The 26,495-nt window shown below is 41.0% G+C and overlaps 2 protein-coding genes and 1 pseudogene across 17 annotated transcripts in view; 2 read left to right on the top strand and 1 right to left on the bottom strand.

Moving 5' to 3' along the window:
* The window catches only part of qin (tudor domain-containing protein qin), a 316,867-nt gene that overhangs the window by 15,469 nt on the left and 274,903 nt on the right, over positions 1-26,495 (bottom strand). The window contains exon 1 of one of the 16 annotated variants that reach the window (XM_076365506.1): positions 53-228. The exons of the other annotated variants lie outside the window; for them this stretch is intronic. The gene's annotated coding sequence lies outside the window, so the exon portion shown is untranslated. Of the gene's footprint in view, positions 1-52; positions 229-26,495 lie in introns of those variants that run through there. 16 annotated transcript variants of the gene reach the window in all.
* LOC116430291 (uncharacterized) overlaps positions 1,809-26,495 on the top strand; it is a 125,687-nt gene continuing 101,000 nt past the window's right edge. Inside the window, exon 1 of the mRNA XM_031984207.2 lies at positions 1,809-2,156. Coding sequence (XP_031840067.1) covers positions 2,099-2,156 — 58 coding nt within the window. The 5' untranslated portion in view covers positions 1,809-2,098. The remainder of the gene's footprint in view (positions 2,157-26,495) is intronic.
* Positions 8,632-9,167, top strand: LOC143174313 (uncharacterized; annotated as a pseudogene).

Below are 26,495 nucleotides of genomic sequence, written 5' to 3'. Positions count from 1 at the left end.
CTCCCATGGCATTCAACGTGTTAATTAAAAACTTTTCGAAAAATACTAATACCCATTCTAAATTTTAATCAGAGACCCTTGTCTCGTTATTTATATAATCCGAATTTTACAGGCATTTACATGTAGACTTCTGTTTCACTGTAAACCGTAGATTTTATTTTCCCACTTATCTTGTACACAGATCAGCCAAAACCTGAATAATAACTGCGCAACTCTAGGTCGCATAAAAGTATCACGCCGGTCGAGGAACAACTCGGTCGACAAGTCGCGTATCGGTTAGAATATTGCATTATTCAGCCCGTTCGATCGTGAGTCACACAAAACGTGTATATGCAAGTTCACGCGGTGATTTTTCAAGTTTCATATTGCCACCAGCGGAAAGCTGTAGAAAGTGTTTTTTGAGAGAGTTATTAAAAACGTCAGGAGAAGTCTCTTTACTGATGGAGTAGGTCTTTATATCTTGTTACCAATTATTATATCAAGATAAAATATTGATGTAAGAACAACGAGTAAGAATCAATGTGTAAAGAATGGCTGTTTGATGTGTAATAAATCAGCATGACTAAAAAGTTCGTCTTTTATACTCGCCTGCTTGTTCACATTGGAAGAAATTCATTATCTCGCAAAAGGATTCAACCTTATCCCTAGATTGATGGTTTTTTATCAAAACAATGATCGTATCTGTTACTTATGTAGTCTAGTTTATTACATTGTCATGTAGTGTAATTTATTCACGACTTTTTGCATCGTTAATTTCGAAAAGACGTGCCAAAGTTGTTTCTTTTTGTAATTTTGGTACGATGATGTTGACGATGAAAAATATTATTGGAAACCGTATAGTTCAGTGAGTTATGGTTAATTTAGATACCCGTCGATGACGCGAAGACTGATAAAATGGAAATAGAGGGGTAAGAATTTAAATCGCGAGGATATCCGTTGCGCTGGGATCCACCCTGATATTGGGATGGACTGCGGAAGTATGACGTTTTATCGAATCTTTTGGCTTGTTCATGGTTCAGTGACTGTGATCTAGTCAAACCGAGGGTTCGCCGAATTCCGTGTACCGGCATATTCGAGATGTCTGGTGGTCAGCCAGAATTTGTTAACATACCAGCAGCCGTGACGTTTGAACTTCCCGGTGAGTTCATTGCAAGGAATGAAAGTTGCCTACAAAACTGTTTGCATGATTAAATTTCTCTGGATCACTGAACACGGAGCCTACGCTGTGCCAATTAAAATTGGTTAAATAAACATTGAACTGTAAAGTATCTAATGTTGCGAAGTTCATAATTTTATTGAACACAATCTGAGCATTACGAAGTACTTTATAAAGTAAACCAAGAAACTACAGTACTCCTAGAATGATCTAATTTTCGAAAATGGTATTAAAAATACCTTACAAGGTAAAACAAGAAACGACGATGTGTACTCCTAGGTCTCCAAAAAACGACAATACTCCTAGAATAGCCTAACATTGTTTTCGACGTAGAAAAAGTTCAAGGTACAATACTCCTAGGGTAATCTAATTTCCAAAACGTTACCAAAAGAACGTCTTCGAAAGTTAAGAAACGACAATATTCCTAGAACAGCCTAACACTGTTTCCAGCACAGTAAAACGTTCAAGGTATCCATCAGCCGCGAGATATCGTCGCAGGCGTCTTCGTGGACTAGAAGGTCGATCGGTTACGGCTTTCCATTGGAAAGAGGATTCCCCGTGAAGGGAGATACTCATTCCGTGAAGGGAGAGCGGCGGCGGCGAAGATCGGGAACGGCAGGGAGCAAACGAACAGAGCAGAGGTGGGCTCGGAGCCGATGCTTGACATCGCGGTGCGGACCAACGACCGAACGAAACGCGCCTTTCCTCAGTCTTTCACGTCCCGAGGACCGGTTACCATCGCCTGCTCTCTGCGTGTCGCCGTTCAGTGTTCCTCGGCTCGTTCCGTTCCCCGCTTTTGCGTTAACGACACCGCCACGTTACCGGTGCCCGAGGATGAGGTTCGTCCGTCAGTGTCCGCGGTCCCTGGTGTAGCCTTCGATCTCAGCAAGTGCCATTCGCGGGGGAGGAACAGGCGGAACGGACCAGGAGACCAAGAGGACCATGCGGTCCCCAGGTATCCTCAGCCTGATGGCCTGCTTCGCGTTTCTCTTATTCGTCGGTGAGTTTCTCGAATTAGACGATGCGGATGCTTAGGGGTTCTAGGCTATTGTGTCCGAAGTATGCTGATCGTTTCGAGTTTTTGTCGTGTTACCTTTAACACCAGAACTACCGAGCAGTAAGATTGATTATTCTTTGCAACTGATTATACTGACTGTTCAATTTCCTTACATAGTTTGTATTTATCTAAGTCAATTCATCGAATAATTTCTTAGGGAGTCGTCTGTGCCTTTTTCATAATTGCGAAAGAAGTGAGACGAATTAGGTCATTTTCACCTATCCGGTGGTTCTAGTGTTAAGTGAGGACGTTATCAATGTCAGTCTATACTATAGGATGCTTACGTAAGGTTTGGAGGTAGTTGTATGACGTAGGGTTTGTGTAGAGTATGGAGTTTCAGTGACTCTTCTGATGGGACTTTTTTAGTTGCTTGAGATTCGAGGTGTTTCGGTTAGGCAAGGCTTAGTCAGTACTTTTGGATCACGTTCGACTGAAGTTCAGTTTAGAGTCTTACGTGTTTAGATTGGAATTTAGGAGGATTTGATTGAACTTGATCTTTCATTTCAGTATTCAAGGAAAGAATTTTAATGGAAAGGTTTAATGGTTTCTTATGCAGAATGGAATCTAGGTTAGTTTGATGCATGCTGAGTGAGTTTGAAGGTTGATTTGCTGATTGTAGATACATCACGTATTATTGGAGATAGGAATCGTTGGCGATGTAAAGCTTCAACCGTTTTTTTTACAGATGGTTTGGTTTTAATAAATGTCAAATTGACTAACAGAAGCAACAGGCTTTTTAAATTTCTGCATGATTTTATCATCCGTTACTGTATCATTATTCGATTATTATTGATTATGGATGTCAGCTATTTTAATTGTAATCAAGACTTGTACACGGTCTCTTCACTGATTTCAAGTATCGAGTAAAATCATTAACAACATCGCGATTTAAACCTCCTCACATGTGCAACATTATTGCGACGTGAACAAGAACTTCTAGAATATGTAACAAACGATTACATTTAAACGTGTGAAGTGTTCAAGTGCAAGGAAAAATGAAAATAGTCAACCAGTGGCTACCGAAAGTTCCTATACAGCAGTGATTCAAGTGTAAGATAAAAAAATATCCGAATAAAATAGTCGAAGAATTTTAGTATCACGAACTATAGTGACAAACGTGTTAATCTGTCACGCAGTGAGTTTTGTGTTTCTACACCAAGTATCGCGTGTCGCTATTAATCATCCGTGATCGACGTTCTGCTTTCACGTTAGGGATGAAAATTTGGGAATCGTCCACGAAACTTCAACTCGGCTTCGCGATTCCCAGACCAGAAACCGAGCGAAACGTTTACGGTTTACCAGTGCCTGAACACAACATCAAAGATCACATTACATAAACTACACTATTAACCAACGGTATAAGTTCTCGTATTCAACAGCGAAGACAGGAAGTATTGTGCAACAGTTTAATGAAACCCATACGCCAAATTGAAACACAAATAATTTGTACACGAGACTTTTACAATGTTACTGTATCGTAATCAAATAAACAGATGTCTTTTCGAATCGACAACGAGCCTCGCAACGAGAATCTACGATGTGTTCTTAGCACTAAAACTAAGCAGTTACATTAACTTTTCGAAATTCCTTTATAGAAAGTCCAAGAGTGTATCTATCGATATTACAATAGCTTTACAATTCAGTTTTCGTACTCCTAAATCGATTTCTTGAATAATTTCCCAGAGAAACATCCGTTATCTGTTTAAAATGTGCAAAAAGACATCAGGAATGGTTAATTTCGACTCGTCTAGTAGTTTTAGTGTTAATATTAACAGTTACACTATCATTTTCATTTGCAATCGCGTGTAGGTCACCACTAGAACTACTAAATACATCAAATTTACGCATACCTAAATTCTTCTTCCACAATTATTATAATACCAACACTTCTCTGTGAAATCACTAAAGAAACTGATTTAGCAATACGCAAATTGAATCACGAGTCAATTGAAATCTCGACAGAAAACATCTGTTCTCCTTTTAATCATTGCGAAAAGAAGAAATCAGGAATGGTTCGTTTTGATGCGTCTGGTAGTTTCAGTGTTAATTAGACGAACAATTGACAAATTCCCTCTAGTACCAAACATCAGCAACGAAATCGACAGGCGGGAGTTCTACGGCGAGAAAAACGCGAGGAAAAATCGCGACGATTTTCGCCGGATAAGATTTCATTCGCCTCGACTCGCTGGATGGACTGAAATTGCGCGTCCCGGAGTTGCGCTTCGAGAAAGGAAAGTACCGCGAAATATTAGTGATGCAAGCCATTGTCTCTCGGGGCCCGGCATTCTGATTACCTTTTCCTTCGCGAGTCAAGAGTACATAGGCCTATTTTCAGAACGAACGATATATAACAAATTCTCACGAACGCGGCGGAGACCTAATATGGACACCTAATACCGTACTTTCTCTGCCGAACGCCACCGCTATACGTGCCGGCGAGACCTCAATTAATTCCACGATAACAATTATTACGATCGCATTACCGTTACCCAGACGCGTAAACCGCGCGAAATCAATTATTCCAGCCCTCTATCTTCTCCCGGCGTGTAACGAGCCACGAGAATTTGAATAAATCATCGTTCGAAATACACCGGGTTCCAGTTATACGCTCGCTGGATCAACCGATTAAGACGATATAGACCTCGTTAGTTGCGGAGATACGGTTAATCATCGTTTTCTTGCCTCGCGTCACGCCGGCAGACCGACATTAAACATTGAATCTTTGTAATCAGTGTTCTTAATAAATACTTAGCACTCTAACGTCTCACGAAGAATTCTTCAAAAGACTTCACGTAGTTATTCCGAGTGAAAATTGAATACTGTTATTCTTTTATCAATCCTTATGATTCAAAGTAAAAAATATAAAACAAAATATTCTTTATCACTGGCAAATTATCATTACCAAAGTAAATTCAACAGTTACGAAATACACCACACGTTTCCTTTTAAATCGTATATATATATATATATATATGTAAATGGCCCGGACATTTTATATAATGTCCATGATTAGGTCTTGATTAGATCTTGGTTTCAGTGCAGAACTATCGTTCTGTAATTCTAAGTGCCAAAGTTCATTGTCTTGCTCCAATGATCCTTACTTTTCGGCCCTTTTCGGCTTCGAATCTTTCGGCCCTATCAGTTGTTTCCGCCGAACGCATATGTGAGTTCCTCGGCCAAACTGATGTGATTTCCGCCGAACGTATATACGCGAGTAGTTAATAAGAGTTAACAGAAATGATGCGGAAAAAACGAGTCCGATTAGTTTCCCGGCGCGTACAAGCGTCGCGTCGCGTTCCAGGATAAGAGAGCAGCAACGTCCCCTCCCGACCCCGGTCTGATACTTATCACCGTGGCGTTGGTGCACGTCCTCGTCCATCCGGAACGTCTTTCACAGAGAGAGAGAGCCCGGTGGTGCAATCTTGTTTACTCTGTTAAATCAGCCGCAGAGAATCCACTTTAACGTCTTCGCAGTGCACAGCGTTAATTATACTGCGTAAACAGTCAAAGGGAGGCCCCGAAGGAGGTGGAACGAGTGGAAGTCGCTGCCGGAAGACCTTGCCACGGTTGTAGCCGCACGAAAATTAAGTTCATCCTCGCCGGGAGTTGGAGCCGCGTCGAACAAGGTCTCGCGAGATCGGGATCGATACCCCGTGGTTTCATCGTCTCTCTTTCTCTCCCTATCCTCTATTCCTCGCCATCTTTCTCGACTGCTCACCAGGCTACCAGCGGATTTAATTAGCGGGATCGATCGAGGTCCGCGGATTAAATTTTCGGATCGAACTTCGGAATTTCTTCGTGATCGAAGCTGTCCTTGTCCTCTGACGGACTAGTTCTTACGTTTACAGTGCGATTTAAGCTGGCTACGCTGCCGTCTGTGCTTTCACCCTCGGGATGACTTGATGACGTTCTATTGATTACGATAGAAACGTTTCTATAGGTGTTTTCATTAGTTTCTTTTTTTGTTGAATGTTAATCCTCCTCGGCAACGTGGAATTCGAGTGAATACGTTGCAAAATATTCATCGCTCCGACATGCACTTGCGAAAAGTGTAAATTACAAGAGTGTACTTATTAAGATTTCGATAGTTATCCGAGATTCCTCGCGGGAGTATTTTTGCATTTCTAAATACTGAATAAAAAATTTCTAATGGGCTGTTATGATCCACCTCGTGGCTATAGCATCGGTTTGAGGTGTAATTATATGGATTTGTGCTCTGATAATCGTGAAAATACCGTCTACGTTTAATATACGATTTTCGAACGAAAGGCAGTGAATGAAATGAAGGTAATAATAAAAGAATACGAAAGTTCGAGAAGAAATTCAACCCTTTGCACTCGAAAGGGTTTCATTGAAAATATTCTATATTTTTCAATGAGGTATCGACGATATTCCTTGAAACTAAGTAATGAGAAGATATATAAATTAAGAAACAAAGGTATTATATTCTAATACTTTGTGCATTGATGCATTATACAAAGCTGAACATTATAGATTTTTATAGAATTTTGCTTTGTCAAATTGAGTGGTGACTGCGAGTCACCTCTCGAGCGGAAAGGGTTGTGAAAGCGCAGCTGCTGACTGCGACTTAAGCCACACCCCGCGTCTTTAATTAATCCCGATTGATCTGATTTTTCTATATTTATTTCCGTTACTTTCGCCGCGGTGGTACGCGAAGGTTTAATTATTATTGCTATTATTGTTCGCCAAACTGTCGCGTCGCGGTTCCCGCCTCATTAATTCCGTCGGTGTAAACGCCGGGGCTTCATCGTGGAAACGCGTGTCGTCCGCTTTGTGAAACGCACCGCTGTTATTACGAGTCCATTCGCCTCGCGCCTAGTGAATAGCGATGAGACCAGTCGATTGCTTGATGGGAATATGATCACGTAACCGAATGTTTTTCGATGACTCCGGATTACGTGAGCCATTGTGGACAGTATGTGCACGATGAACGTTTCTTGTTTTTCAATTTTTTCCCTGCGTTTTTCCTGCAGTGCGCCGGGAAACCGAGGATAACGAGTGTAATTATTAGAATGAAGACGCTACGCAGAAATCGTAACCATTTCACTCGAAGCGTTTTGAGTTAATCGTTTACTTCTGTAATAACTAATATTGCTCCCTTTTATTGCCGTTAGGATGAAACATATTCAACACTAAAACTATGGAGCAGTTATAGTGACTTCTTAAAATTTCTCTATAGAATCTTCGAGATTGCTATCGAGACTTTAATTGATTTATAATTTGGTTTACGTATTGCCGGATCAATTTCTTGAATAATTTCTCAGAGAAACATCTGTTATCTTTTTAATAAATGCGAAATGAAGAAACTAGGAATGGGGCATTTTTACTTGTTTGGTAAGTTTAGTGTTAAACGTGGATTTCATTGGAAATTATTATATTAGTTATAGGAAACACACTGAATATTTTGAAATGATTGTAGAATTCCGGAGGATAAATGAATCAATGAATCAGTTTGGGGTAAAAAAAACATGTGGAGTGAATTATAATGGACGCTTGAAAAAAATTTCACTCGAAAGGATTATTGACAGGGTATGAAAAATTCTTCGGCGGTAACGTATATTGAGGGGAAAAAATTTAATTGATAGAATATAAATCCGCGAAAGTGTCAGCGGAATGGAATTTATATAAATCGTCGTTCGAAATGGTATTATTCAGGGCGTTATCCAGTTCGAACACTCGGTTACGTAATCAGTATCTCGGGCGGAAGTATTTTTCGTGTATCCAATGGCATCCATCATCATTATGCGCAACTTCTATGACTCAACGAATCTCTTTCCCGTGATAAATTGACAGAGCGATGTTTGGGAAACATTATGCCCAAAAGTTCTCCAGTTTTAATGCTGTTTTCAAGTGAAGGCGTTAAAATGACCTCGAATAATCTGTTTATAATATAAATTACCCAATAAGACTGTAAACCGACGTTATAGATGAAGCTATATCGATCAGCTGGGTATATAGACCAATACTATTCAACACGAGCTCCAACAAACCTATCTTTAAGGGGGCAAATACCTTTAGAACCTTAAAAAATCGCAATATTTTTTTTTTCTATAGGATGTTAGTATAACATCTTAAGAGTGTGGTGCCAAAGTTTTAAAGCGAAATTCGGAGCCCTTCTGATGCTATCGGGACTCATAGGCGGTAGCCCACCGCAGATATATATTCACGCGCTCGAAGCGGAGGACCCGCCTTTCATAATTCCCTCCTTTCAATCATTGTAAACATGTTACTTTACATTGTTTGCGTTATACAAGAAAAATTATCATACAGCCGGCTTCGAAATATTAAAAAAACAAGAAACCTCCGTGGAAAAGGCAAGCTGACTGATGCGCTTATCAGGAAACTCACCGCATACCATGGCTTAGCCATACGAAGAAATATTCATAGCGTGGAAAATATGAAGAAAGCTATAATGGCCTCGTATTATCACTTATGCTCCACCAAAGAAAATCCAAGGCACGAATACTGCCCGGTAGGAAATAACAGCTGGTGCAAGTGGCAGAAAGCTCTAGCTACAAGAGCAAATTTGGACCTTATAGAACATCCTGCACCACTGCATCCAGACGTGCAGAAGCACATCCTACCAATTTACGAAGATTTATCTGAAGAGAATCTACTTGAGAGGTGCTTGGGCGGACATACTCAGAACAATAACGAGAGTTTTAACTCAACTGTTTGGCGCTTCGCTCCAAATCACCTGCACTCAGGAATAAAAATTATTGAAATTGCAGCATATTTGGCAATACTGTAATTGGAAAACAAGCAAAAACATACGCCGACAAAATCAACGGACAGAGAGTAATTCGACAGGAGCGACGCACCTCATTAACTACCAAAGAGGCTCAAAAAGCAAGAAGAGAGTAACGTATGGAGGAAAATCAGCTCTATGAGGAAACAGAAGGAATATTGTATGGCGCAGGAATCGCAGACTAGCTGCTAAGTCATTGAAATTATTGAGTTATCACTTATCGAAACTTTGAACGTGTTTATCTCAAAACTACATTTTCGAAATCGGTGGAATCAATAACTCAAAAACTACTCAATCAATCTTGCTGAAATTTTGCACCCATGTCTGTAACAATATTGTCTTCTATATGAACCTAGAGATATGAAATAAATTGTAAATAAAAGTATCTTTTTATAGCAAAATATAGCGAAAATTTCATGTAAAATTCAAAGTTTCTGTTTAAAAGCGTGCCATTTTTTCAATTTTCAATATTTTTCACTTTCTTTAGGTTCATCTACAAACTGTAAATGTTAGTTACTGAAATATATCTTGCTGGTTTGTTTCAAATCAATGTAGCCAATGCCAGAGCTTACGCCATTTAATAAGTCGCACCACAACCTTCCCGAAAAACAGGGACATAACTCCGCCATTTTTAAATATTTTGAAAAACAAAAAATACATTGTAATAGAGAAAGAATATAATAAATGATAACCAAAGCTTAAAAAATGTAAAACAATCCTTTCCTTTACAAAAAAATTCATAAAGATCAGCTCGTTTTCATCCGTCTAAAGGTATTTCCCCCCTTAAGGAGACAAAGATCTGCATCTATCGTAAAACCTAAATATTTCGAGATCAACAATTCAATCACTATAAACATAGTTCAGCTTCGAATAACTCTAATCCTAAGCTTCAAAGTCGTCTTCCATCTAACTCACAAGTCACAAAACTGGATAGTGCAGGTCTCACGTTAGTCAAGCCAACTATAGGTTTAACCTTTCACGATCGGTATATTTTTCTGGTGACAGTACCAAGTAGTCGAAGTAAATATATATGTTGTCAAAGTTGTTTTTCTATAGGTGGTTTAAAATAAATATATGGATAATAAAAATTTGTTGGACTTAATGCTTTGTTGAATACAAATTCTGTATAGAATAATAAATACAATACCAAAAAAAGAACATGTCGCCACTGTGGCGGCACCGATCGCAAAGGGTTAAAAGTGAATACGAGCAAGGGGACTCTTCCACTCACGACGCTCGGTACTCGGCGTGCACCAGTAGTAACCATGCGTCGAAAGACGAGCGCTGTGAATGGAAGAATTCCCTTGCGTCTCTTCACTTTTAAATCTAAAGTCGGCTTGTCTAACATGAGACCAGCATTACCATTCGTTGCAGCGAACCTGGCGCTCTCGTCTGAGTGGTCAGATTCGAAGGCGCACGCCTGATTGGCTGAGGCGCTCACGCGCACCAATCAGATCGCGCGGAGAGCCGTCTCTGGACTCGCGATTGGATGTCTCAAAGCGACTGTCTCCGCCCCTATGACGTCACGAGTGCCAAGTTCCCAGCAACTGACGGTACCTATCGTACACCAACAGCGCCTCACACCACTTCCATTTCATCCCCTTCCTATCAATCCGAAATGCAACCCTGATAAACAAAAATTAGCAGATTACTTACCGAACGAGTCAATCATCGAGAAACCAAAAACAAAGAAACAAGACAGGAAAAAGAAAGACAAGTAGAGAAAAGAATTCCAACTGCCATCTTTGTTTCGGTAAGCAAAGGTTCGCGACGCAAATGAGAAATCTACGTTTAGTTTTGCTCACTTCTAACGCAAAGTTAATTGCAATAGAAGATTGTTAATTGCAGGAGAGGACGACTTGACTCCCAGGATGTACGACAGAAGAATGTTTAAAGAAAGACTTTAATAATATGCAATTACAATTTGATGTTTCTCGGATACTGACTAGATGAGATTTGATGCTGTATTTAGGGGAAATTCGAGCGGGGGTGTGCTGCTTACTCCATTAAGTAAGACAGTAAGCCTTCCCGAACGAAGTGCCGCGCGCGGCCAGCGCAGCGAGTATACGAAAGGAAGATAAAACGCGGCGATGACGCGCGCGGATGGTTCGCGGAGGTTCGCAACCGGCTGCGCGTCGTCCGGCGTAAAGAGAGCGAGGCTGAGAGAGCCGATCCTTGAATGAAAATTATTTCTCGATCTAGACCGAGCAAATGGTTCGAAGTGGAATGCCTTTCGAATCGTTGATCGACACGAACCGTCGTGGATGGCGGCGATGCTAGCGAACGGTCTGGCTCACGGAGGGAAGAAAGGGGAAGGAGGGAGGGCAGAAAATATCCTCGTTTGTTCTCAGCTTCTGTTGCACGCGGGGCGGGAGGGCAACGCGTGACTCTGAAAACCCGATAAAGCCTAAGACGCGGCACTCTCGCGGAGAGCCGTCACTCAAGCAACGCTTGTCCAATTTGCATTTCGAATGCGGCTCCGGCTCGGAAGATAAATACTTAGTAGTATCCGGCGTTTGCTCGAGCGAGAACGGCTCCACAGGACCGTTTTATGCCGGGTAACTTGCTCGCCCGTCATCATTTCCATGCCGTTACTTTTCCTACGTACACGCCGATCCGTTTTTCGTGATTTCCCTCCGCCCGAATCGTGCTTGACCGTAATCGTCCGATGGTTTCCGATGTCTGATCATCGACGGACATCGTCGGAGGGAAAGGAACGTTAACGGTAACTTTGTTGAGTCGATAAGGGGGCTGAGGAACCAGAGGGTCGGGTTGATGGTGTAAGGACACGAATAGGGGATTCGGATTGGTAGTTTTTAGTAATGGAACGATAAGGAATGGAGGGAATTGGATCACGTTGGAACAGAGTTAGAGAAAGTTTCAAAGCTGTACAAAGTGCTACGGGTCAAAAGCGACCCGACGTTACTATAAAGGTAATACTGATATATATTCCTTTGTAGAATACAATCATTTATCATCGCTTTCGCGTTCAGTCGCTACACCGCATTAGTACCGAGGATATCTCGAAGAGCAACCTTACTTCTCCAAAAAGGAGATCCAAAGCAATTATTCGTGAACCCGATACCCACAATCGTGAACAACGAAAAACAAGACTCGCCACGCTAAAGCAGAGACCGCGAAGGAGTGTGAAATTTGACCCAATTGCCTACGCGCGCGGATACTTTTGCTCCATTTCACTTTCCACTCCTAATCTTATTTCACTTTCGTCCGCGAGACGCAACATCTGTTCACGAACGACTCCGGTTTCACCGAAATAGCCTGGGATAATCGAGTTCGCCGCGAGGTCCGCGGTCCGGCGCCGCGAATTCAATTAGAGCGCGATGATCGTCGATAATGAACCGCGCGTTGAGATTTCTATCCGGGCACCGGGCGCAAAAACCGCGGCCGAAAGAAATACCCGCGCATTCGGCAATTACAGACTGGAAGAATGGCGGTTGCCCGACGCGACGCGGTCGGGCGGCCATTTATTTCTCGCCGACTGATTAATTGTGGCATTCCATCGGCACTTTGAGCTCTGGCACAACGGCTGGCTTCTAGCTTTCCTTCCACGGGCCCCGCGTGATCGGAACGCGCGGGATCGCGATCGATCGGTTACAGGAGAGGGGCTCGAGTAAAAGACACCGCGCGGCCGTGTAACGATTTCTTCATTAAATTTAATGATGTCGCAGGATCGAGACACTCGCGCGCGGTTAGCGGTTCGAATAATTTTGCCCTGCTCGAATCATGCTCGTTTCATACGCCTCGTTATGGATTTATATGCGTGTAAGTGTCGTCGGGGCCGTACGCACGAGAATTCGAGATATAATTAGAAGCTATATGAGGCGTGTAAAAGGCGTGGATATGTAACGCTGGAAGACAAGCCTTTCTGCTAATGATGTCGAGGGGAAAATACGGTAAACACTGTTTTCATACACGCTTTTTTTCCCTCCGCCGGCCGCTGCGCCGCCCGTTTGTGTCACTTCGGTAAAATGAAGCGAGAAAGAAACCCTTGCCTCCTTACCGCCTTTTTCCTCCATCGTTCTAGCGCCAACGCTGCACGCGACCGTGAGGTTTTCATTAGGTTTAATTAGGAGATGTAAAACGGACCGCCCGACGTCGGTCGCTGGAGTTTATGGGTTCGGGAAGTTTAAAGAAACGGGTCGGTCGTATCTGGCATAATTAATATTATGTAAATGTTCGGTTGTGGTCACTTTCCACGCGGAATGCGCGTCCGATGTTTGTTTTCCTTGCTCACGTTCGCTGACTATGCGCGACATTGTATTATTATTCGATTTCCCCGACGTTTCGCAGAGGAACTGGAGGTTCTTCGTGAAGCGCGCCAAGGCGCCATTTTGTTTTCGCGCGTCAATAGCCTCGAGCACGCGGAACGTCGTTTGGAAAGATGTGTGGTGCGCGAGGATGAATTTTCTGTTAATTATTATTTAAAATTATTCAAACGTATTGAATAATTCATGTGAATGCTTGTGAGATGTTTCAGCGCGTTTTTCGTAAATGATTAACATTATATTAAGTTGATAGAGATATTAAATTGATGGGTATGAAAGAGCAGAGAATTGAAGTTTTATGTGTTTAAATGGTTTATTTAATTAATCAGTGATCATACGTCTAAGAGAAGTAAATTTTCGCAAACGTGTCGCTTTTCTTGAAAATTATAGTTCGTATGCCACCAACCGTTCAGTTTCGTTTCATTCCCACAATTCTACGTTACCGGATCACTATTACTTGTTAGCAGTGCGTATTACGATTTAGCAATCGTATGTGTAATTCTGTTATTGCCGATCAGTTTATGCTGATCTTACAAATCGTTTACATTTCTACACTCGGGAATTACAGCAAGAAATGAACTGGTTTCTTCGCTCCAAACGAGATAACAGTATAACAATATCCTGAAGTTTGAACGGAAACGGATAAATACGAGCAATCACGAGGGCCGCGAGCCATAAATTACAAAAAAGAGGAAAGTAACAATTTTAACAACCACCCATTTTAGTAATAGCGTTCGGCTCTTATGCTCGCCGAGTCACATTTCTGGGAACATGTTTAGATACGTTTAAATTCAATTCAAAGCAGCGTCACATAGATTGTTGACTCAGAGACTGTGAAAATTCGTTTGCATTTGGTATTACGTGACATTCGAAGAGTTTTCCAGCATCTGAAATAAAAATGCAAACGAAGAAAAATATGTGAATAAAAGAATTCAGCATAGAAAAGTCCGAGATTATTAATTCTTCTGCATAATATTTTTATTCGTCACATCCCCGTTGAGATCTTCAGAACGGTAGATACTGGATCACCCTGTATCACTTATCGTTGGGGAATATTCGATAAGGGCCATTATCAGCATGTTATACGCCGGGCACGATTCCATCGATTTTCTCAAACAACAGCGATAACAAGCAACACCAACAATTAGGACAACGCTAATGTTATTTCTCCCATTTGGTTCTAATGGGCTTGCCACTATGTAGATTATTTTGATATTATTTGTCCACGATATGTCGAGACAACATATAACAAAAATACGTTAATCACTAATTCATATGAATTATTTTATAGAAACTAAAATATATAACAACTCTATATATGAACTACAAAATAAAATGTAAACATTTCAAAAATTGTTTTCATTATTTCTAGGTACCTAAAATAATATTTCATTAACTGTTATTGCTATTGAAAATTCGATTAACCTTCGTTCGATTTAAACTTCAAGTAATTTTTAATACGTTCGCGGACAGTACAAATTTTAATGAGCCACAAAAATAATAAAAATGCAAATGCCGGTCTTCGAGAGTTAAAGTGCATAATAATTTCAAAAAGTTAAGGCTATGTAGAATTAAATTCATGACAATGTGACTTATAAATTTCAATGTTATAGCATTTATGTCATTTTGTATCACAATATAGCATATAGCTATAGCATTCACGACCGCGAACGTGTTAATACGACCTTCCAGCAACTCCAATTCCGTTTTGCTATGAGCAACCAGCTACTTCAAGAGTATTTACAATAGTGCGAGCACCTCTATGAAAGATTGAAGATCTTGCTTTGTCATTCAAGAAAACGCGTATACATTTTAAAGTTATGTTTTATTAAACACAGAATTATCAACTTATCTTACACTGTCACCGCAGTGATAATGAAGTGCAAAGGATTAAAAAACCCTCTACTTTTAGTTACTAATAATCGATATTTTCTTCGATAATTATCTAACTACTGGTAGACAATATTTCTGAAAATTCCACGAAATCTCCAGCAGAATTCAAACATGTCCGAAGCTTCCCCACAACTGAACGACTCGATATCCCATTTCGACATCAACGGGAAGGATCTCGTGTCCATTTCGTTTTCCGATTAGTTATTGTTTTCTTTCGGTGCCTTTTTGCGCGGCGTGTCGTCGCGGGGACCGGAAAACCTGAGCGAAGGCAGGGAAGCCGGAGGAAATCGTGATCGCGGACGGTTTCCGTCGTTAACGACGAAACAAAAGCAACCGATTGTTTCTTTCGTGCGAAATTCCGAGGAGAATATTTCGCTCGGCCAAATATATATACAGGGTGTTCCAGGCTATCGGGGAAACCCTTTGGCAGTGGATTCTTGACACGAAAATAGTAAAGAAGAAAACCGTATAAACATATGTTCTAGTTTAGATTGTTTTCAGGTTATAGCTAGCTTTATGTTGGTGTAATAATTGAATCAATTCCATTTATCTATCTATTAGCACTATTCCATCCATCACTTGCACGAAACCTGGCACTCGTGACGTCATAGGGGCGGAGGCAGTCGCTTCGAGGAATTCAATCGCGAATCCGGAAACTATTCTCCCCACTCTTTGTCACGTGACCCGATTAGTGTGCGCGAGCGTCTCAGCCAATGATATACTAAAACCGAACATTCGTGTGGCGAAGGCGTACGTCTTCGAATCTGACCACTCAGACGAAAGTGCCAGGTTCCCTGCAGCGGACGGTACAATCCACATTCAAGAGGTCTCGCGGTGGATTAGGCTGTAGCGGTAGAGCTTCTCCGCCAACAGACGACTAACACGCAGTACTAGACCTTTCCCGCTGCTAGTTCCTTTCCCAAAAATTGTATATAAATCAATATGTTAAGCGTTACGAAAATCTTGACCGTCTTTCCATAGAGTTATTTTTTTGCAGCAAAGGAAAGTAGAGACAATTATGCACTATTTCGCGTTACAATCCTTGCACTTCACTGTTATCAACTTAGTTACGTTATTCAATATTTTCATTCAACATCGGTTATCCTGCATGTTACGATTGCTTTCAAGTAATTCAGAAGCGTCGGTCATCGGTGACTGACATGGTGCTTAACGTGTTAAACCTACTTCCACTCGTCTCAGTGTCTAAGGCGCGCGGCTACCAGAATGCCTTACTAACGAGTCGACTAGTAGACTCCGAACGAAACGCCTCGCTCTCTTTCCTAATCTTATCTAGCCTTACATTCTCCTAGGCTCATCCTAGACCGCTTCAAGACGGACACCCTGTACATTCTCAGGATGCGTGGTGTTTCATTCGGGGAAAGTCGACTCGTCTAATCTTTTTACGATAGCGGCTGACCTTTATACGCGCGTTCGTTATCGAGCAGCGACCGCGGAACGGAAATTCTGACAGACCGGAAACGGGCTTGCCGCGACCCGTCTTCCGCGGGACGGACTCGTCGTTATTCCGGCGGCTCCCTCTTATCCTCCGCGAGCAAGAACGTGGGAGAAGCAACGAAATTCCAGCGAACTGATCTCATGCACGAAGATTTATTAACCCTTTGCACTCCGCAAGTATTATACTGGAAATAATCAACATCTAATGAGATACAGATGGCATTTTCCGGAATTAATTTGACGAGAGGTCGCACATACATCAAAAGTTTCCTTTATACTTCAGAAGCGTTTCACTGGAAATAGGGTGAATCGTATCGGTTCAGATTTGACAGCGAAAAACTAATAGTTAAAATTGAGAATAATGAATAGTCAATAATAGTAAATGATGATAGCAAATAATGAATGATCAATATCAGTAAAAAAAATTGTGGAAACTGAGGAACCTTCGTTTTATAAGCGAAAAATTGAAAAGTGAGAAATATACGAATTCCGAATTTCTATAATGACGTAACAAATGTGGTCGATATTCTTACTTTTTCCCGACTCGCCTCGGTTTACCCAACATATCTTCTAACAAGATACAGAGATACATTTCTTGAAATTAACTTGACGAGAGATCGCACATACATCGAGGAACAAAAGTATTTTATTTCGATATTCCACATATTGATGCATTATACAAAGTTTAATAGTAAATATCAAACTTCACAATTTTGCTGTGTCGAATCAATTGGCGACTGAGCGGCGCCTCTGGAGTGCAAAGGGTTAACAGAGATCGATATCAGTAGCGATCCCGTTGCACAGGGATCGAGGTTACGCCGCGTTACACGTGAAACACGTGCCGAGAGTGGAATTGCGATGTTTCCTGTGAGATACGGTTGTCAGATTCTTAAGTGATGGCAGGTAAATTTGTCTTATTTTGTTTTGTCATTGAAAAGATAGAGGAAATATTGACGATTGGTCTTTCTACGATTATTTAGGAATATTTGGGAATACTTAAGTATATTTAGGAATGTTTAGAAGTAACTAGTGTTCGAGTGCAAGATGATTCTGGATGAAAAGGTAGATTGAAAACGTAGAACGAATTTTATTTGAGTTATTAAAGGATTTGCACAGATTGTTACGATAATTACGCCTGACATTCGAGTGCAATTTGTGCGAAGACGGAACGAGCTACGAGAAAATTCTGTTATACGTTTCTGAATTCATTTCTCGGGTAGAATGATATCTTTTCAACCTGTACCATCGAGTAATACGATGTTTTGTACGAAAAGGTTCTGCAGTAAAACATGAAAGTATATAAATATGAAATACTTGATTATTTTAATACTCGTACGCTTAGAAGATAATAGACCTTGATAAATCGGGCACCGAATCAGGTTACTTTTCTAAATCTTGTTAATTTTCCACTTACTAGACCGTGAATCGTAGATCATCGTTTTCTACATTCTCCTGGTTATTATCACATCCATTCTCCCGATGAAAACCGTAGGAAGGAGAGAAACTTCCCTCGCATTGCATCAATAACCATTCTTCAATTTTCTAAAAATTGCGGATGGCATACAATGTCTAATTCAAATATATCATTCTTCATTTGTATAGACCCTATCCATAGGTAACAGAACTTTTTGTGTAGATGTACAAGCGAATTCTCTCGGTCAATTAAGAATTTTCATCGAACAAACACGAATTCTGTTGCTTCTATTGTATAAGATAGAAAGAGGTTATGAGAGCAATCGCATAATGAATCTTCATTTTCCAGGTGTCCATCAGGAAAACTGCTTCGAGTGTGCGACTAATTATAACCATTACGTTAGCGACCAATAAATACCCGAGTACCGATTCTGAAACTCTCTTCCACGTAAATTTTGTTCCATCTTCATGAAAGCTTCATTAACGCGTTGAACGCCGCACGATTTTACCGAGCAGAATACGCAAAATGGAAAAGATACAATATTAAATTATTCGATAGAATCCCGTTATTATTACTGCGCACTCATCTTGCTCATTGTTGCCGCATTAGGTAGCATTGTTTGTAATATACAAACGTATTCAAATAATCGCCGTTTAACACGTTGACTGCCACGTGACTGTTGAGCCTTTTATGTGGTATAACTCATTTTTGTTATAAGAAAGGTGATTGAATTATTATTAATGAATTGTTAATGATTTTATATTATAGTTTGTACGTTACAATGTTATTTAAGTACTTGTGTAATGAAATATTTTGATTTAATCTATTTTCTTGTTGTAATTATTTTCAAGGAATTCGGAAGTTCTGATCACCGGTGATCACCATGGCGGTCAATACGTTAATTGAATGATTATAGTAATTCGATTTGGTTGGGGGTCACCGGTGACCCCACGCCATTCAACGTATTAAATTCCTTTGGATCTATTGAACACTGTCACGTCGATCTTCGCTTCAAAAACAAAGAATTCGCGCATGAACATTGCAAACATGCAAACATTTCCGTTATAATAAGGGCACAGCCTCAATTGTCCCAAGCAAATTCCAACCTAACCTATTCCCACGTTTAACTGAAATCCCAGAATTCCAGAGAATTCCCCGAAATTTCTCAGAAATCCCGCAAGCAGTTGCCGCAAGGGCCGCAAGAGCCCTGCAGGCTCGATCGTTCGAGGATGAAAATTAAACAGGGAATGGAGCCGCGGCTCGGCGGTGCTCGTATACACGGCGTCAATTTATTTTTATATTGCGGAATTTATTTCGGACGTTACCTGGCCGTCCAGCGTCCCGGGCAAATAAATCTGCTAGATGCGAGCGACGCGTGACTCGTCGCCGTTCGAAGCCCTGCCACGATAAATTCCATTTCGACGTGGCGCGCGGGCAAACCAACGGTGACAATAATGCATAGGCGCATAATCCGCGACTCCTACGCGCCGCGTGAATGCACCGATCCGGCCGGACTGGTGTACGCTTGTACAACACGTATCGTGCGAACGGACACCGGTGGCCGCCGCCGTCGCCGCCGCCGCCGCGAGTCGCACGCGGACACGCAATTCCGCGAGCCGTATCCTACATATAGAATGGTCCTTTTTCCACGGCCGTTCCGCGCGTCATTTTTCGTTCGATGCTTTCACTTTTTTTTCTCTTTTCTCTTTGCCCCTTGCTCTCCCTTTTTATTCTCTACCGCGTGTCCTCTCTTTCCTTCTCTCGGTTCTCCTCTCTTCTATTTTTTTCTCTCGATCTCCCTCTCTCTCTCTCTCGCCTTTCCTCTATGTTCTTCTCTATTCTCCTCTTCTTCTCTCTCTTTTCTATTCTTTCGTTTCGTTTCTCTTTCTCCCTTTCTCTCTTTCACTCTCTGTTTCTCTGTCTCTTGCTTTCCTCTATTTTCTTCTCTGTTCCCTTTTACTCACTCTGTTCCTATCACTCGATTTCTCTCTCTTTTCTGCTCTTTCAATTCCGTCTCTCTTTCTCTACCTCTCTCTCTCGCTTGCTATTTTTATCACTTCTGTTTCCGGTACCAATGGTTCGACGGACCCGCTGAAACGAGGAATTGTTTATTTTAAAACGAACGCGACGAACGACCGGCAAATTCCCGCCGGAGTTACAGTTTTCTTTGGATTATTTATTTATGGACCGATGTTCGCGCCTGTCCTGGCGGATCACGGGAAATCCGCGAACTGTTTTAACGTATGGTTTTCGTTGATTTCTTTGTGTGGCATATAGGTTTTGAGATTACGTTCGCCTGGGAATACATTTTTCGTTCTTTTTTCTCTTCCCTCGGCAGAATCTATGCGTACACGGTGTTGCGGAGTTTCACGTCGAGTGTAATTAGATCAGCAGCAGGTTAAATGATGACAGAATAACATCGCGATTTGACTTTATGCGGGTACATTGGATTTTATTGCTGACGTAGCTCTAATTACTCTAATTACTCGCTATTTGTTGGTCGTACGGTAATAATACGCGTGTAACGTGTTACATAAATAATGATAGCATGGTTTCTGAAATCTTCGACGCTCTACTAGACACTTTTTATCCCTTGCGATAATTATGCGCGCGCAGTGCACGTTTCAGTGGAGTCATTCCGCTCTTCTTTGAGCATAAATGCGTTACGCTCGGCAATATGTTGCGCGTTAATAATTTATTTTTGCGAGGATAATACCGGATCCGATGCGACCAGGAGCAAACGTATTAATTAACCAACTGTAACGGCCACTGCGAGATCCCGTTTCAAAGTAAAATTATGCATTTAACCGGGGCTATATTATAGAAAGTTTAATTTCAACGAGCATTATCCGCCGTTCGAAAAATCGTTTTTCTATTTTTTTCGCATGGTTTTCAACGGTCCGCGAGTAGTTGTGCTTTCAACCGCTTAACCGCCGTATTTTCTCGGTAACCATCGTTATTCGTGAACTTGAAATCAAGCATTAGTCTCATTTATATTCATTCATAAACGTAAAATTCATGCGATTCCATTTCTAGCAACAAAAACTTTTCGTTTTACAGAACTACCGTACTCTTAAACTAAACACTGTACCGACACTTTAACCACCGGTCATACCTTCGCGAAATATAGGTAATTACTGATTTAATACTACAATGCGCAAAGTAACTTTTTGATAATGAGAGAAAAATGTATTTTCATTTGTTCTCAACGAAAATGGGAAACTATAGGTGCATTGTGTTATTTGGGAATCATTGGCAATTTCATCAGTCGTGGTACGTTTGATGTTAAAGGAATTAATAAGGTTTAATATTATTATTATTATATTGCTCATCGTGAATTCGTCGTGCTTGTATATGTTGCGAGCTCGACAGATAAGGTTCGCGTTCTTTAATTCGCAGGCAAGAGGAATTTAAACGGTCGGACTGGATATCAAAAATATGGTGTTACTCATATGCAAGTTGTCCTTGCAATAAACATATTTCACCGGCGCCGTTCGTGTCGGGTCGCGTATAGGAATCGATCGAACGCGGAGAATATTCACGACAATTATGACCAATAATTAATCTTCAATTACCACTGGCAATGCTCCTTTTAATTACCGCTGACAATAATTCATACGGAATTCATAATTGCCGTTTTTCAATCTATAAACACATCTATTGTCGCACGACGCGGGCTGGCCAAACAGACCGGAAGCAGTCTTAGGATTATTCATGAACCGTTTCGGTAATGATATTCATCCGGTTTTATAAATATTCTATTCGGTCCTTTATCAAATGATTTCTCGTCCGTCAATAAATTCAAATGTCTCTTTCCTCGTGAGGATTTTCTTTGGCCACAAATATAAAAGCGGAAGTAGCTAAATAGATTAAATTTCATTTCACCTGTTACAGAATTTCCACGGAATTGTCAATCATAATAAAATAATTTTCAAATAAAACAATTAAGTGAAGTCTTACACGCCGATAATTCAGCGGCAAAATAATCGTTAACGTTGAATCGAATGAAAGTACACAACGAAAGTAGTTCAAACATGAGTGTACTTATAGAATTTTGACAGAAATATCAGTAGTTACGAAAGAATGTTTAAATGACACGGTTATAGGAGCGAAACGTTCGATATAGGATCGTTGGAGGTTAAACGCAGTCAACAATTCAGTGACAAAACCGCTGGTAATGTCGAATCAATTAACCGAGAACCGTCTGAGAATAACTTTCGATCGAACGGGCCAATTACTCGAACAATCAGATTAGATTAATTTTATTCAAATTCTGGCGTGCACGCGCGCCTCGTACGCGCGGAAACCTACGTCACGCCGCGTATTTTTCCTTTCACCGAGCAGCGCGTGTCTGCGCTGAATGGAGGCGGGAATTCTAACGACGTGAAAATTCGTTCATCCGTGGCGAGTAGGTGAGACCTGGAAACTCGCCGCGGCGCAGCGGAAGGTTGCGCTTCTCGTTACTGCTATCTGCGTAAATAGTCTAGCTAAGCACTATGGAATGCTAATCTTACGATTCCACCCTTTATCCTTTCGCTTTGGTAATCCGATCGAGATCCTCCGGTTCTACAGGATCGAACGGGGGAAAGATGTTCGTTACAGATAAAGGAACCGAACAGAGTTGCAGATCGGATTTCCTTACTATTGGGTCACCCTGTAAATAACGCGGTTTTCTTTGTATTCCTTTTATTCTTTACGATTAGGATAACAAAACTGTTTTTAGTTTGAAATATATTCGACTTCATTATCTAGAATGTTCTCGTTTACAATGCTCCTAGAGAATTAATTTTTTGGTGACGAAAAATATAGTTCATGCAATGAGAAAAATTGCATTGTTTTAAAGACTTTAGTTATTCCCTTTGTTGATTATTTAGATTTTTCTTATCAGTGAAGATTCATATTTCAATTACGAACTTGTTTCATTAATTTCTGATTAATTGTCTGGTTAATAGAATCGATGGTACTTGAGAGCTTCAGATTTTATTTGTAGGTAGTTTGAGACTGTTTGAGACAGTTTAAATACTTTATTCAAGACGTTCAAGACTTGAATCTTATTTGTTGCAATACACAATTTATTTCAATAATTCTGCAGTCAAGTCACACTGTTTGAGACTGTTTGAACCATTCTAGATGATTCGTTTTTTCAATAATTCACACGCATGTGATCGAAATCATTGTGCAGAAACTGACAGCTTCTAAGAAAATTCTACCCCGTGATATAAAAATAAAGAATACATTGATTTTTGTCCGAGATTATGAGATACGGTGATTGAATGTTCTATCCACTAGATGTAGGCGAGTCTCGCTCAACTGAAACGACGCTAACCGATCTTCCCGCAAAGAGATCACCAACTAAGATAGTTTCGGTATGCGTTTCTTATATGGTCGTTGACTAGCCAGCTCCAGTTACAAGAATTCCGCTGACAAGTTGCTTGTAAAAGCTCGCGATCTGACGTGTTCCGACTGAAATGCCCAGGAACGAGACCTCGATACCCAGTTCCCCAGCATCTCTATCAGATCGCGTCGCCTTTACATTTCTCCGTCCACAGTTTCGTCTTTACTGCAAATTGCTTCCGTTCTCCGATTTGCCGCTACCGTTTTGACGAAAGTATTAGTACAACGTCAGCAACTTTCAATCTAGCCGATAAGCACATCGATAATCCAAACACCGGAGAACAAACAGGATCCCCTAGCCAACCTAACAATATCAAAACTTCGTAATCCCTTCTGAAAATGCAAAATTTCCCTCAAGAAAATTCCCAGCGAAACTGCAGTATATTCCACAAAAAACTTCCACCGAAACTACACAGTCTTCCCTAAGAAAATTTCCAGCGAACCCGAAGACCGTTTCTCAACGAAATTTCGAACGAAAGTTGCAGAAAATTCCTCAAGAAAATTTCAACGGTAAAACTGTAGTTTTCCAAGAAAACGCCGAGCGAAGCTGGAGAACGTTTCTCAGCCAAATTTTGAACGAAATTGCGGGATATTCCCCAAGAAAATTTCACACAGAGAATTCCAGCTATAGAACCTTCCTCAAGAAAGTTTCCAGTAACAGCACAGACATTCTGCATAATAAAATACCGTGCCAAATCTCGAGATTCTTTTTCATTTTCTTTTTACCAGGCTCCCCGCGCGAAAAAAGACTGGAAGACAGATATTTTCCTTTACGAGACGGCCCGTGAAAGAAGGCCGAGCCGAAAGTTTCACGGAGACGTGGCTACTTTCGGCAACTGGAAATCCTTCTTGGCTTGTCCATCGATTTGGGCTTACGATCGCGTAACCTTGACTCGACACGCGGCCAAACGGTTTCACTGATAGCCTTGCGGGCCAGCTTTTCCGTCGAGTGTATCGGAAATTTGCATCGGAAAACACTTGCTTTCCCGGGGCCGCCCACGGAAATCCGTTTCTCTTCTACTTACGGCGCGCAACGAGTGCCTGGCCGAGTAACAGTATCGGGGAAACGGGAAACACCAATAACGAATAACTTCTTCGAGCCACCGGGCTTGAATTCTGTTTCGGTTTCGGGGGGAAAGCTTTCCGCCTGTATTCATCCATTATTCCTTTGACGAGAGAAAGGACCAGGCCCGCTATTAGCCGCAAAGTCCTTTTTCCAACCCGTTCCCGGGCGAAATTGTTTAACGACACGGAACCTCTTCAACGATTTACAATTTTACTCGACCGTGGGTACCTGATTGTCGGACAACATTCATTCGATCTGCTTCACCATTTCTGTGGGACTCGTTCTCTGTCCCGGTTCTGAACGGGATTTTGTTTTATTGAGAAATAGAATGAGAGTGAGATGGACGATTGTCTTCGTTACATTAGTTTGCTTCTGTGGATTGTAACGCGTTGAGAATTTTGAGAGTTTCGTGGAGCGTTAATGGCATTTGAAGTGATTACCAATGATTTGGTACCATATTTCTTATTTTGGATTAGTCTTTGTATTGTAATCGTTTCCAAGTAATTTGGAATTAACATGTTAACTGTTTGCACTTCTATGTTGAGTGTGACTCATTATATTATGTTATTTTCAATATTATTAGTAAAAAGGATTGTTTACACTGCTCTCTATGAACTATTTTTCAAAATGCATTTGAAATCAAACATTACAATTATACAAAGAGAATAATCCAGAAAGATACAAAAGAAATTCGGAGCGCAAAGAGTTAATACCTAAGTCAATATTCGACAGGAGATACAAATAAATCGCGCATTAGATTTTCAACTTGTCGAATGTTAAACTCGCCAAAATTCTAACTGCTTCGAAGCTTTCGCTATCTTATTCGAGTTACGACTACACGATCTTTTTATACAAGTTTGAAAGGTGGTTCTCCGGGTGGCACATGGAACTAAGCATTATCTCAACTAAGAAACATTAGGTTAGAAGACTCCCCAGTTTTTCTTTCGTTAAGAAGATCGTTCCAACGAATTTCGAGGGGAATTTAACGAGCGCTGATTCAGCAATCGGCAAGAGCAGAGCTCCGCGTTCGTGCGATGTTTCTTTTCATTCGTAAGAATTTCTCAAACAACCTGTCAAAGATTTCCACACGTGTTCCGAAAGGCTCAGCCCGTTACGCGGAACAACAATATGAATGGGAATATAAAAAGTGATCGGCCGCGTGCACGCGTGTCTGATTTCAATGGTTCTCCCTGGGCGGAAACACGCGCGCGAAAAGGCAGAGCCGCATTCTTTTTCCAGCGAAGCCAACGGCTCGCTCTCAGTAGTCATTGTTCATTGTTCGACGATGTACGTACACGTTGCGATAATCTACGCAACTTCCCTTTCAAGGATTTTTACCTTGTCGGCTCGTAACCGTTCCAAGCGCCGAAAGGTGTTCACTTTCATTAAACGGCGAGCTCGATGCGCGTCAACGATGTCTCGATGACTGTAATCACTGTCTCACGTGCACTGCTTTTGTGCAGAGTTATTACAGACCCTTGCAATTTTACGCATTGATCGTGGGAATAATGTGCAACGCAATAAACTACAGAAGTTAAAAAGTAAAAGAGTTTTGTACGGTTGAAGACATTCCTCGCAGTCGAGTGAGAGTGAAATTATATAGGAAGATGATCGAAGAACGCTTGTTTCTTCTTTCTTCGAATTTGTTCACACTAAAACTACTAGACGGGTTAAATTGCTTGTTCCTGATGTCTTCTTTTTGCTATTATTAAGAAGATAACGGATGTTTCTCTGAGAAATTGCTTAAGACATTGAGTTACGAGTACGAAAACTGAATTGTAAATCAATTTGAGTCTCAATAGATGCACTCTTGGAGGTTCTATATGGGAATCTCAAAAAGTCAATCTAACCGCTTGGTAGTTTTAGTGTTAGTACACGTTTGAATGAATGGATAGGTTCTCGGTAGTTCAGTAATAGTCAACTTGATAAATTCATCGATTTATCAGGGAAATATAAAAATTACTGGAAGATTTTCTCTTTTAATCAGTGAACTCTGATTAGCGGG

The sequence above is a fragment of the Nomia melanderi genome, chromosome 3, assembly GCF_051020985.1.
Source record: "Nomia melanderi isolate GNS246 chromosome 3, iyNomMela1, whole genome shotgun sequence".
Classification (NCBI taxonomy): Eukaryota; Metazoa; Arthropoda; class Insecta; order Hymenoptera; family Halictidae; genus Nomia; species Nomia melanderi.
The sequence above is the reverse complement of the archived record's forward strand: the minus strand, read 5'-3'. Positions and strand labels throughout refer to the sequence as shown.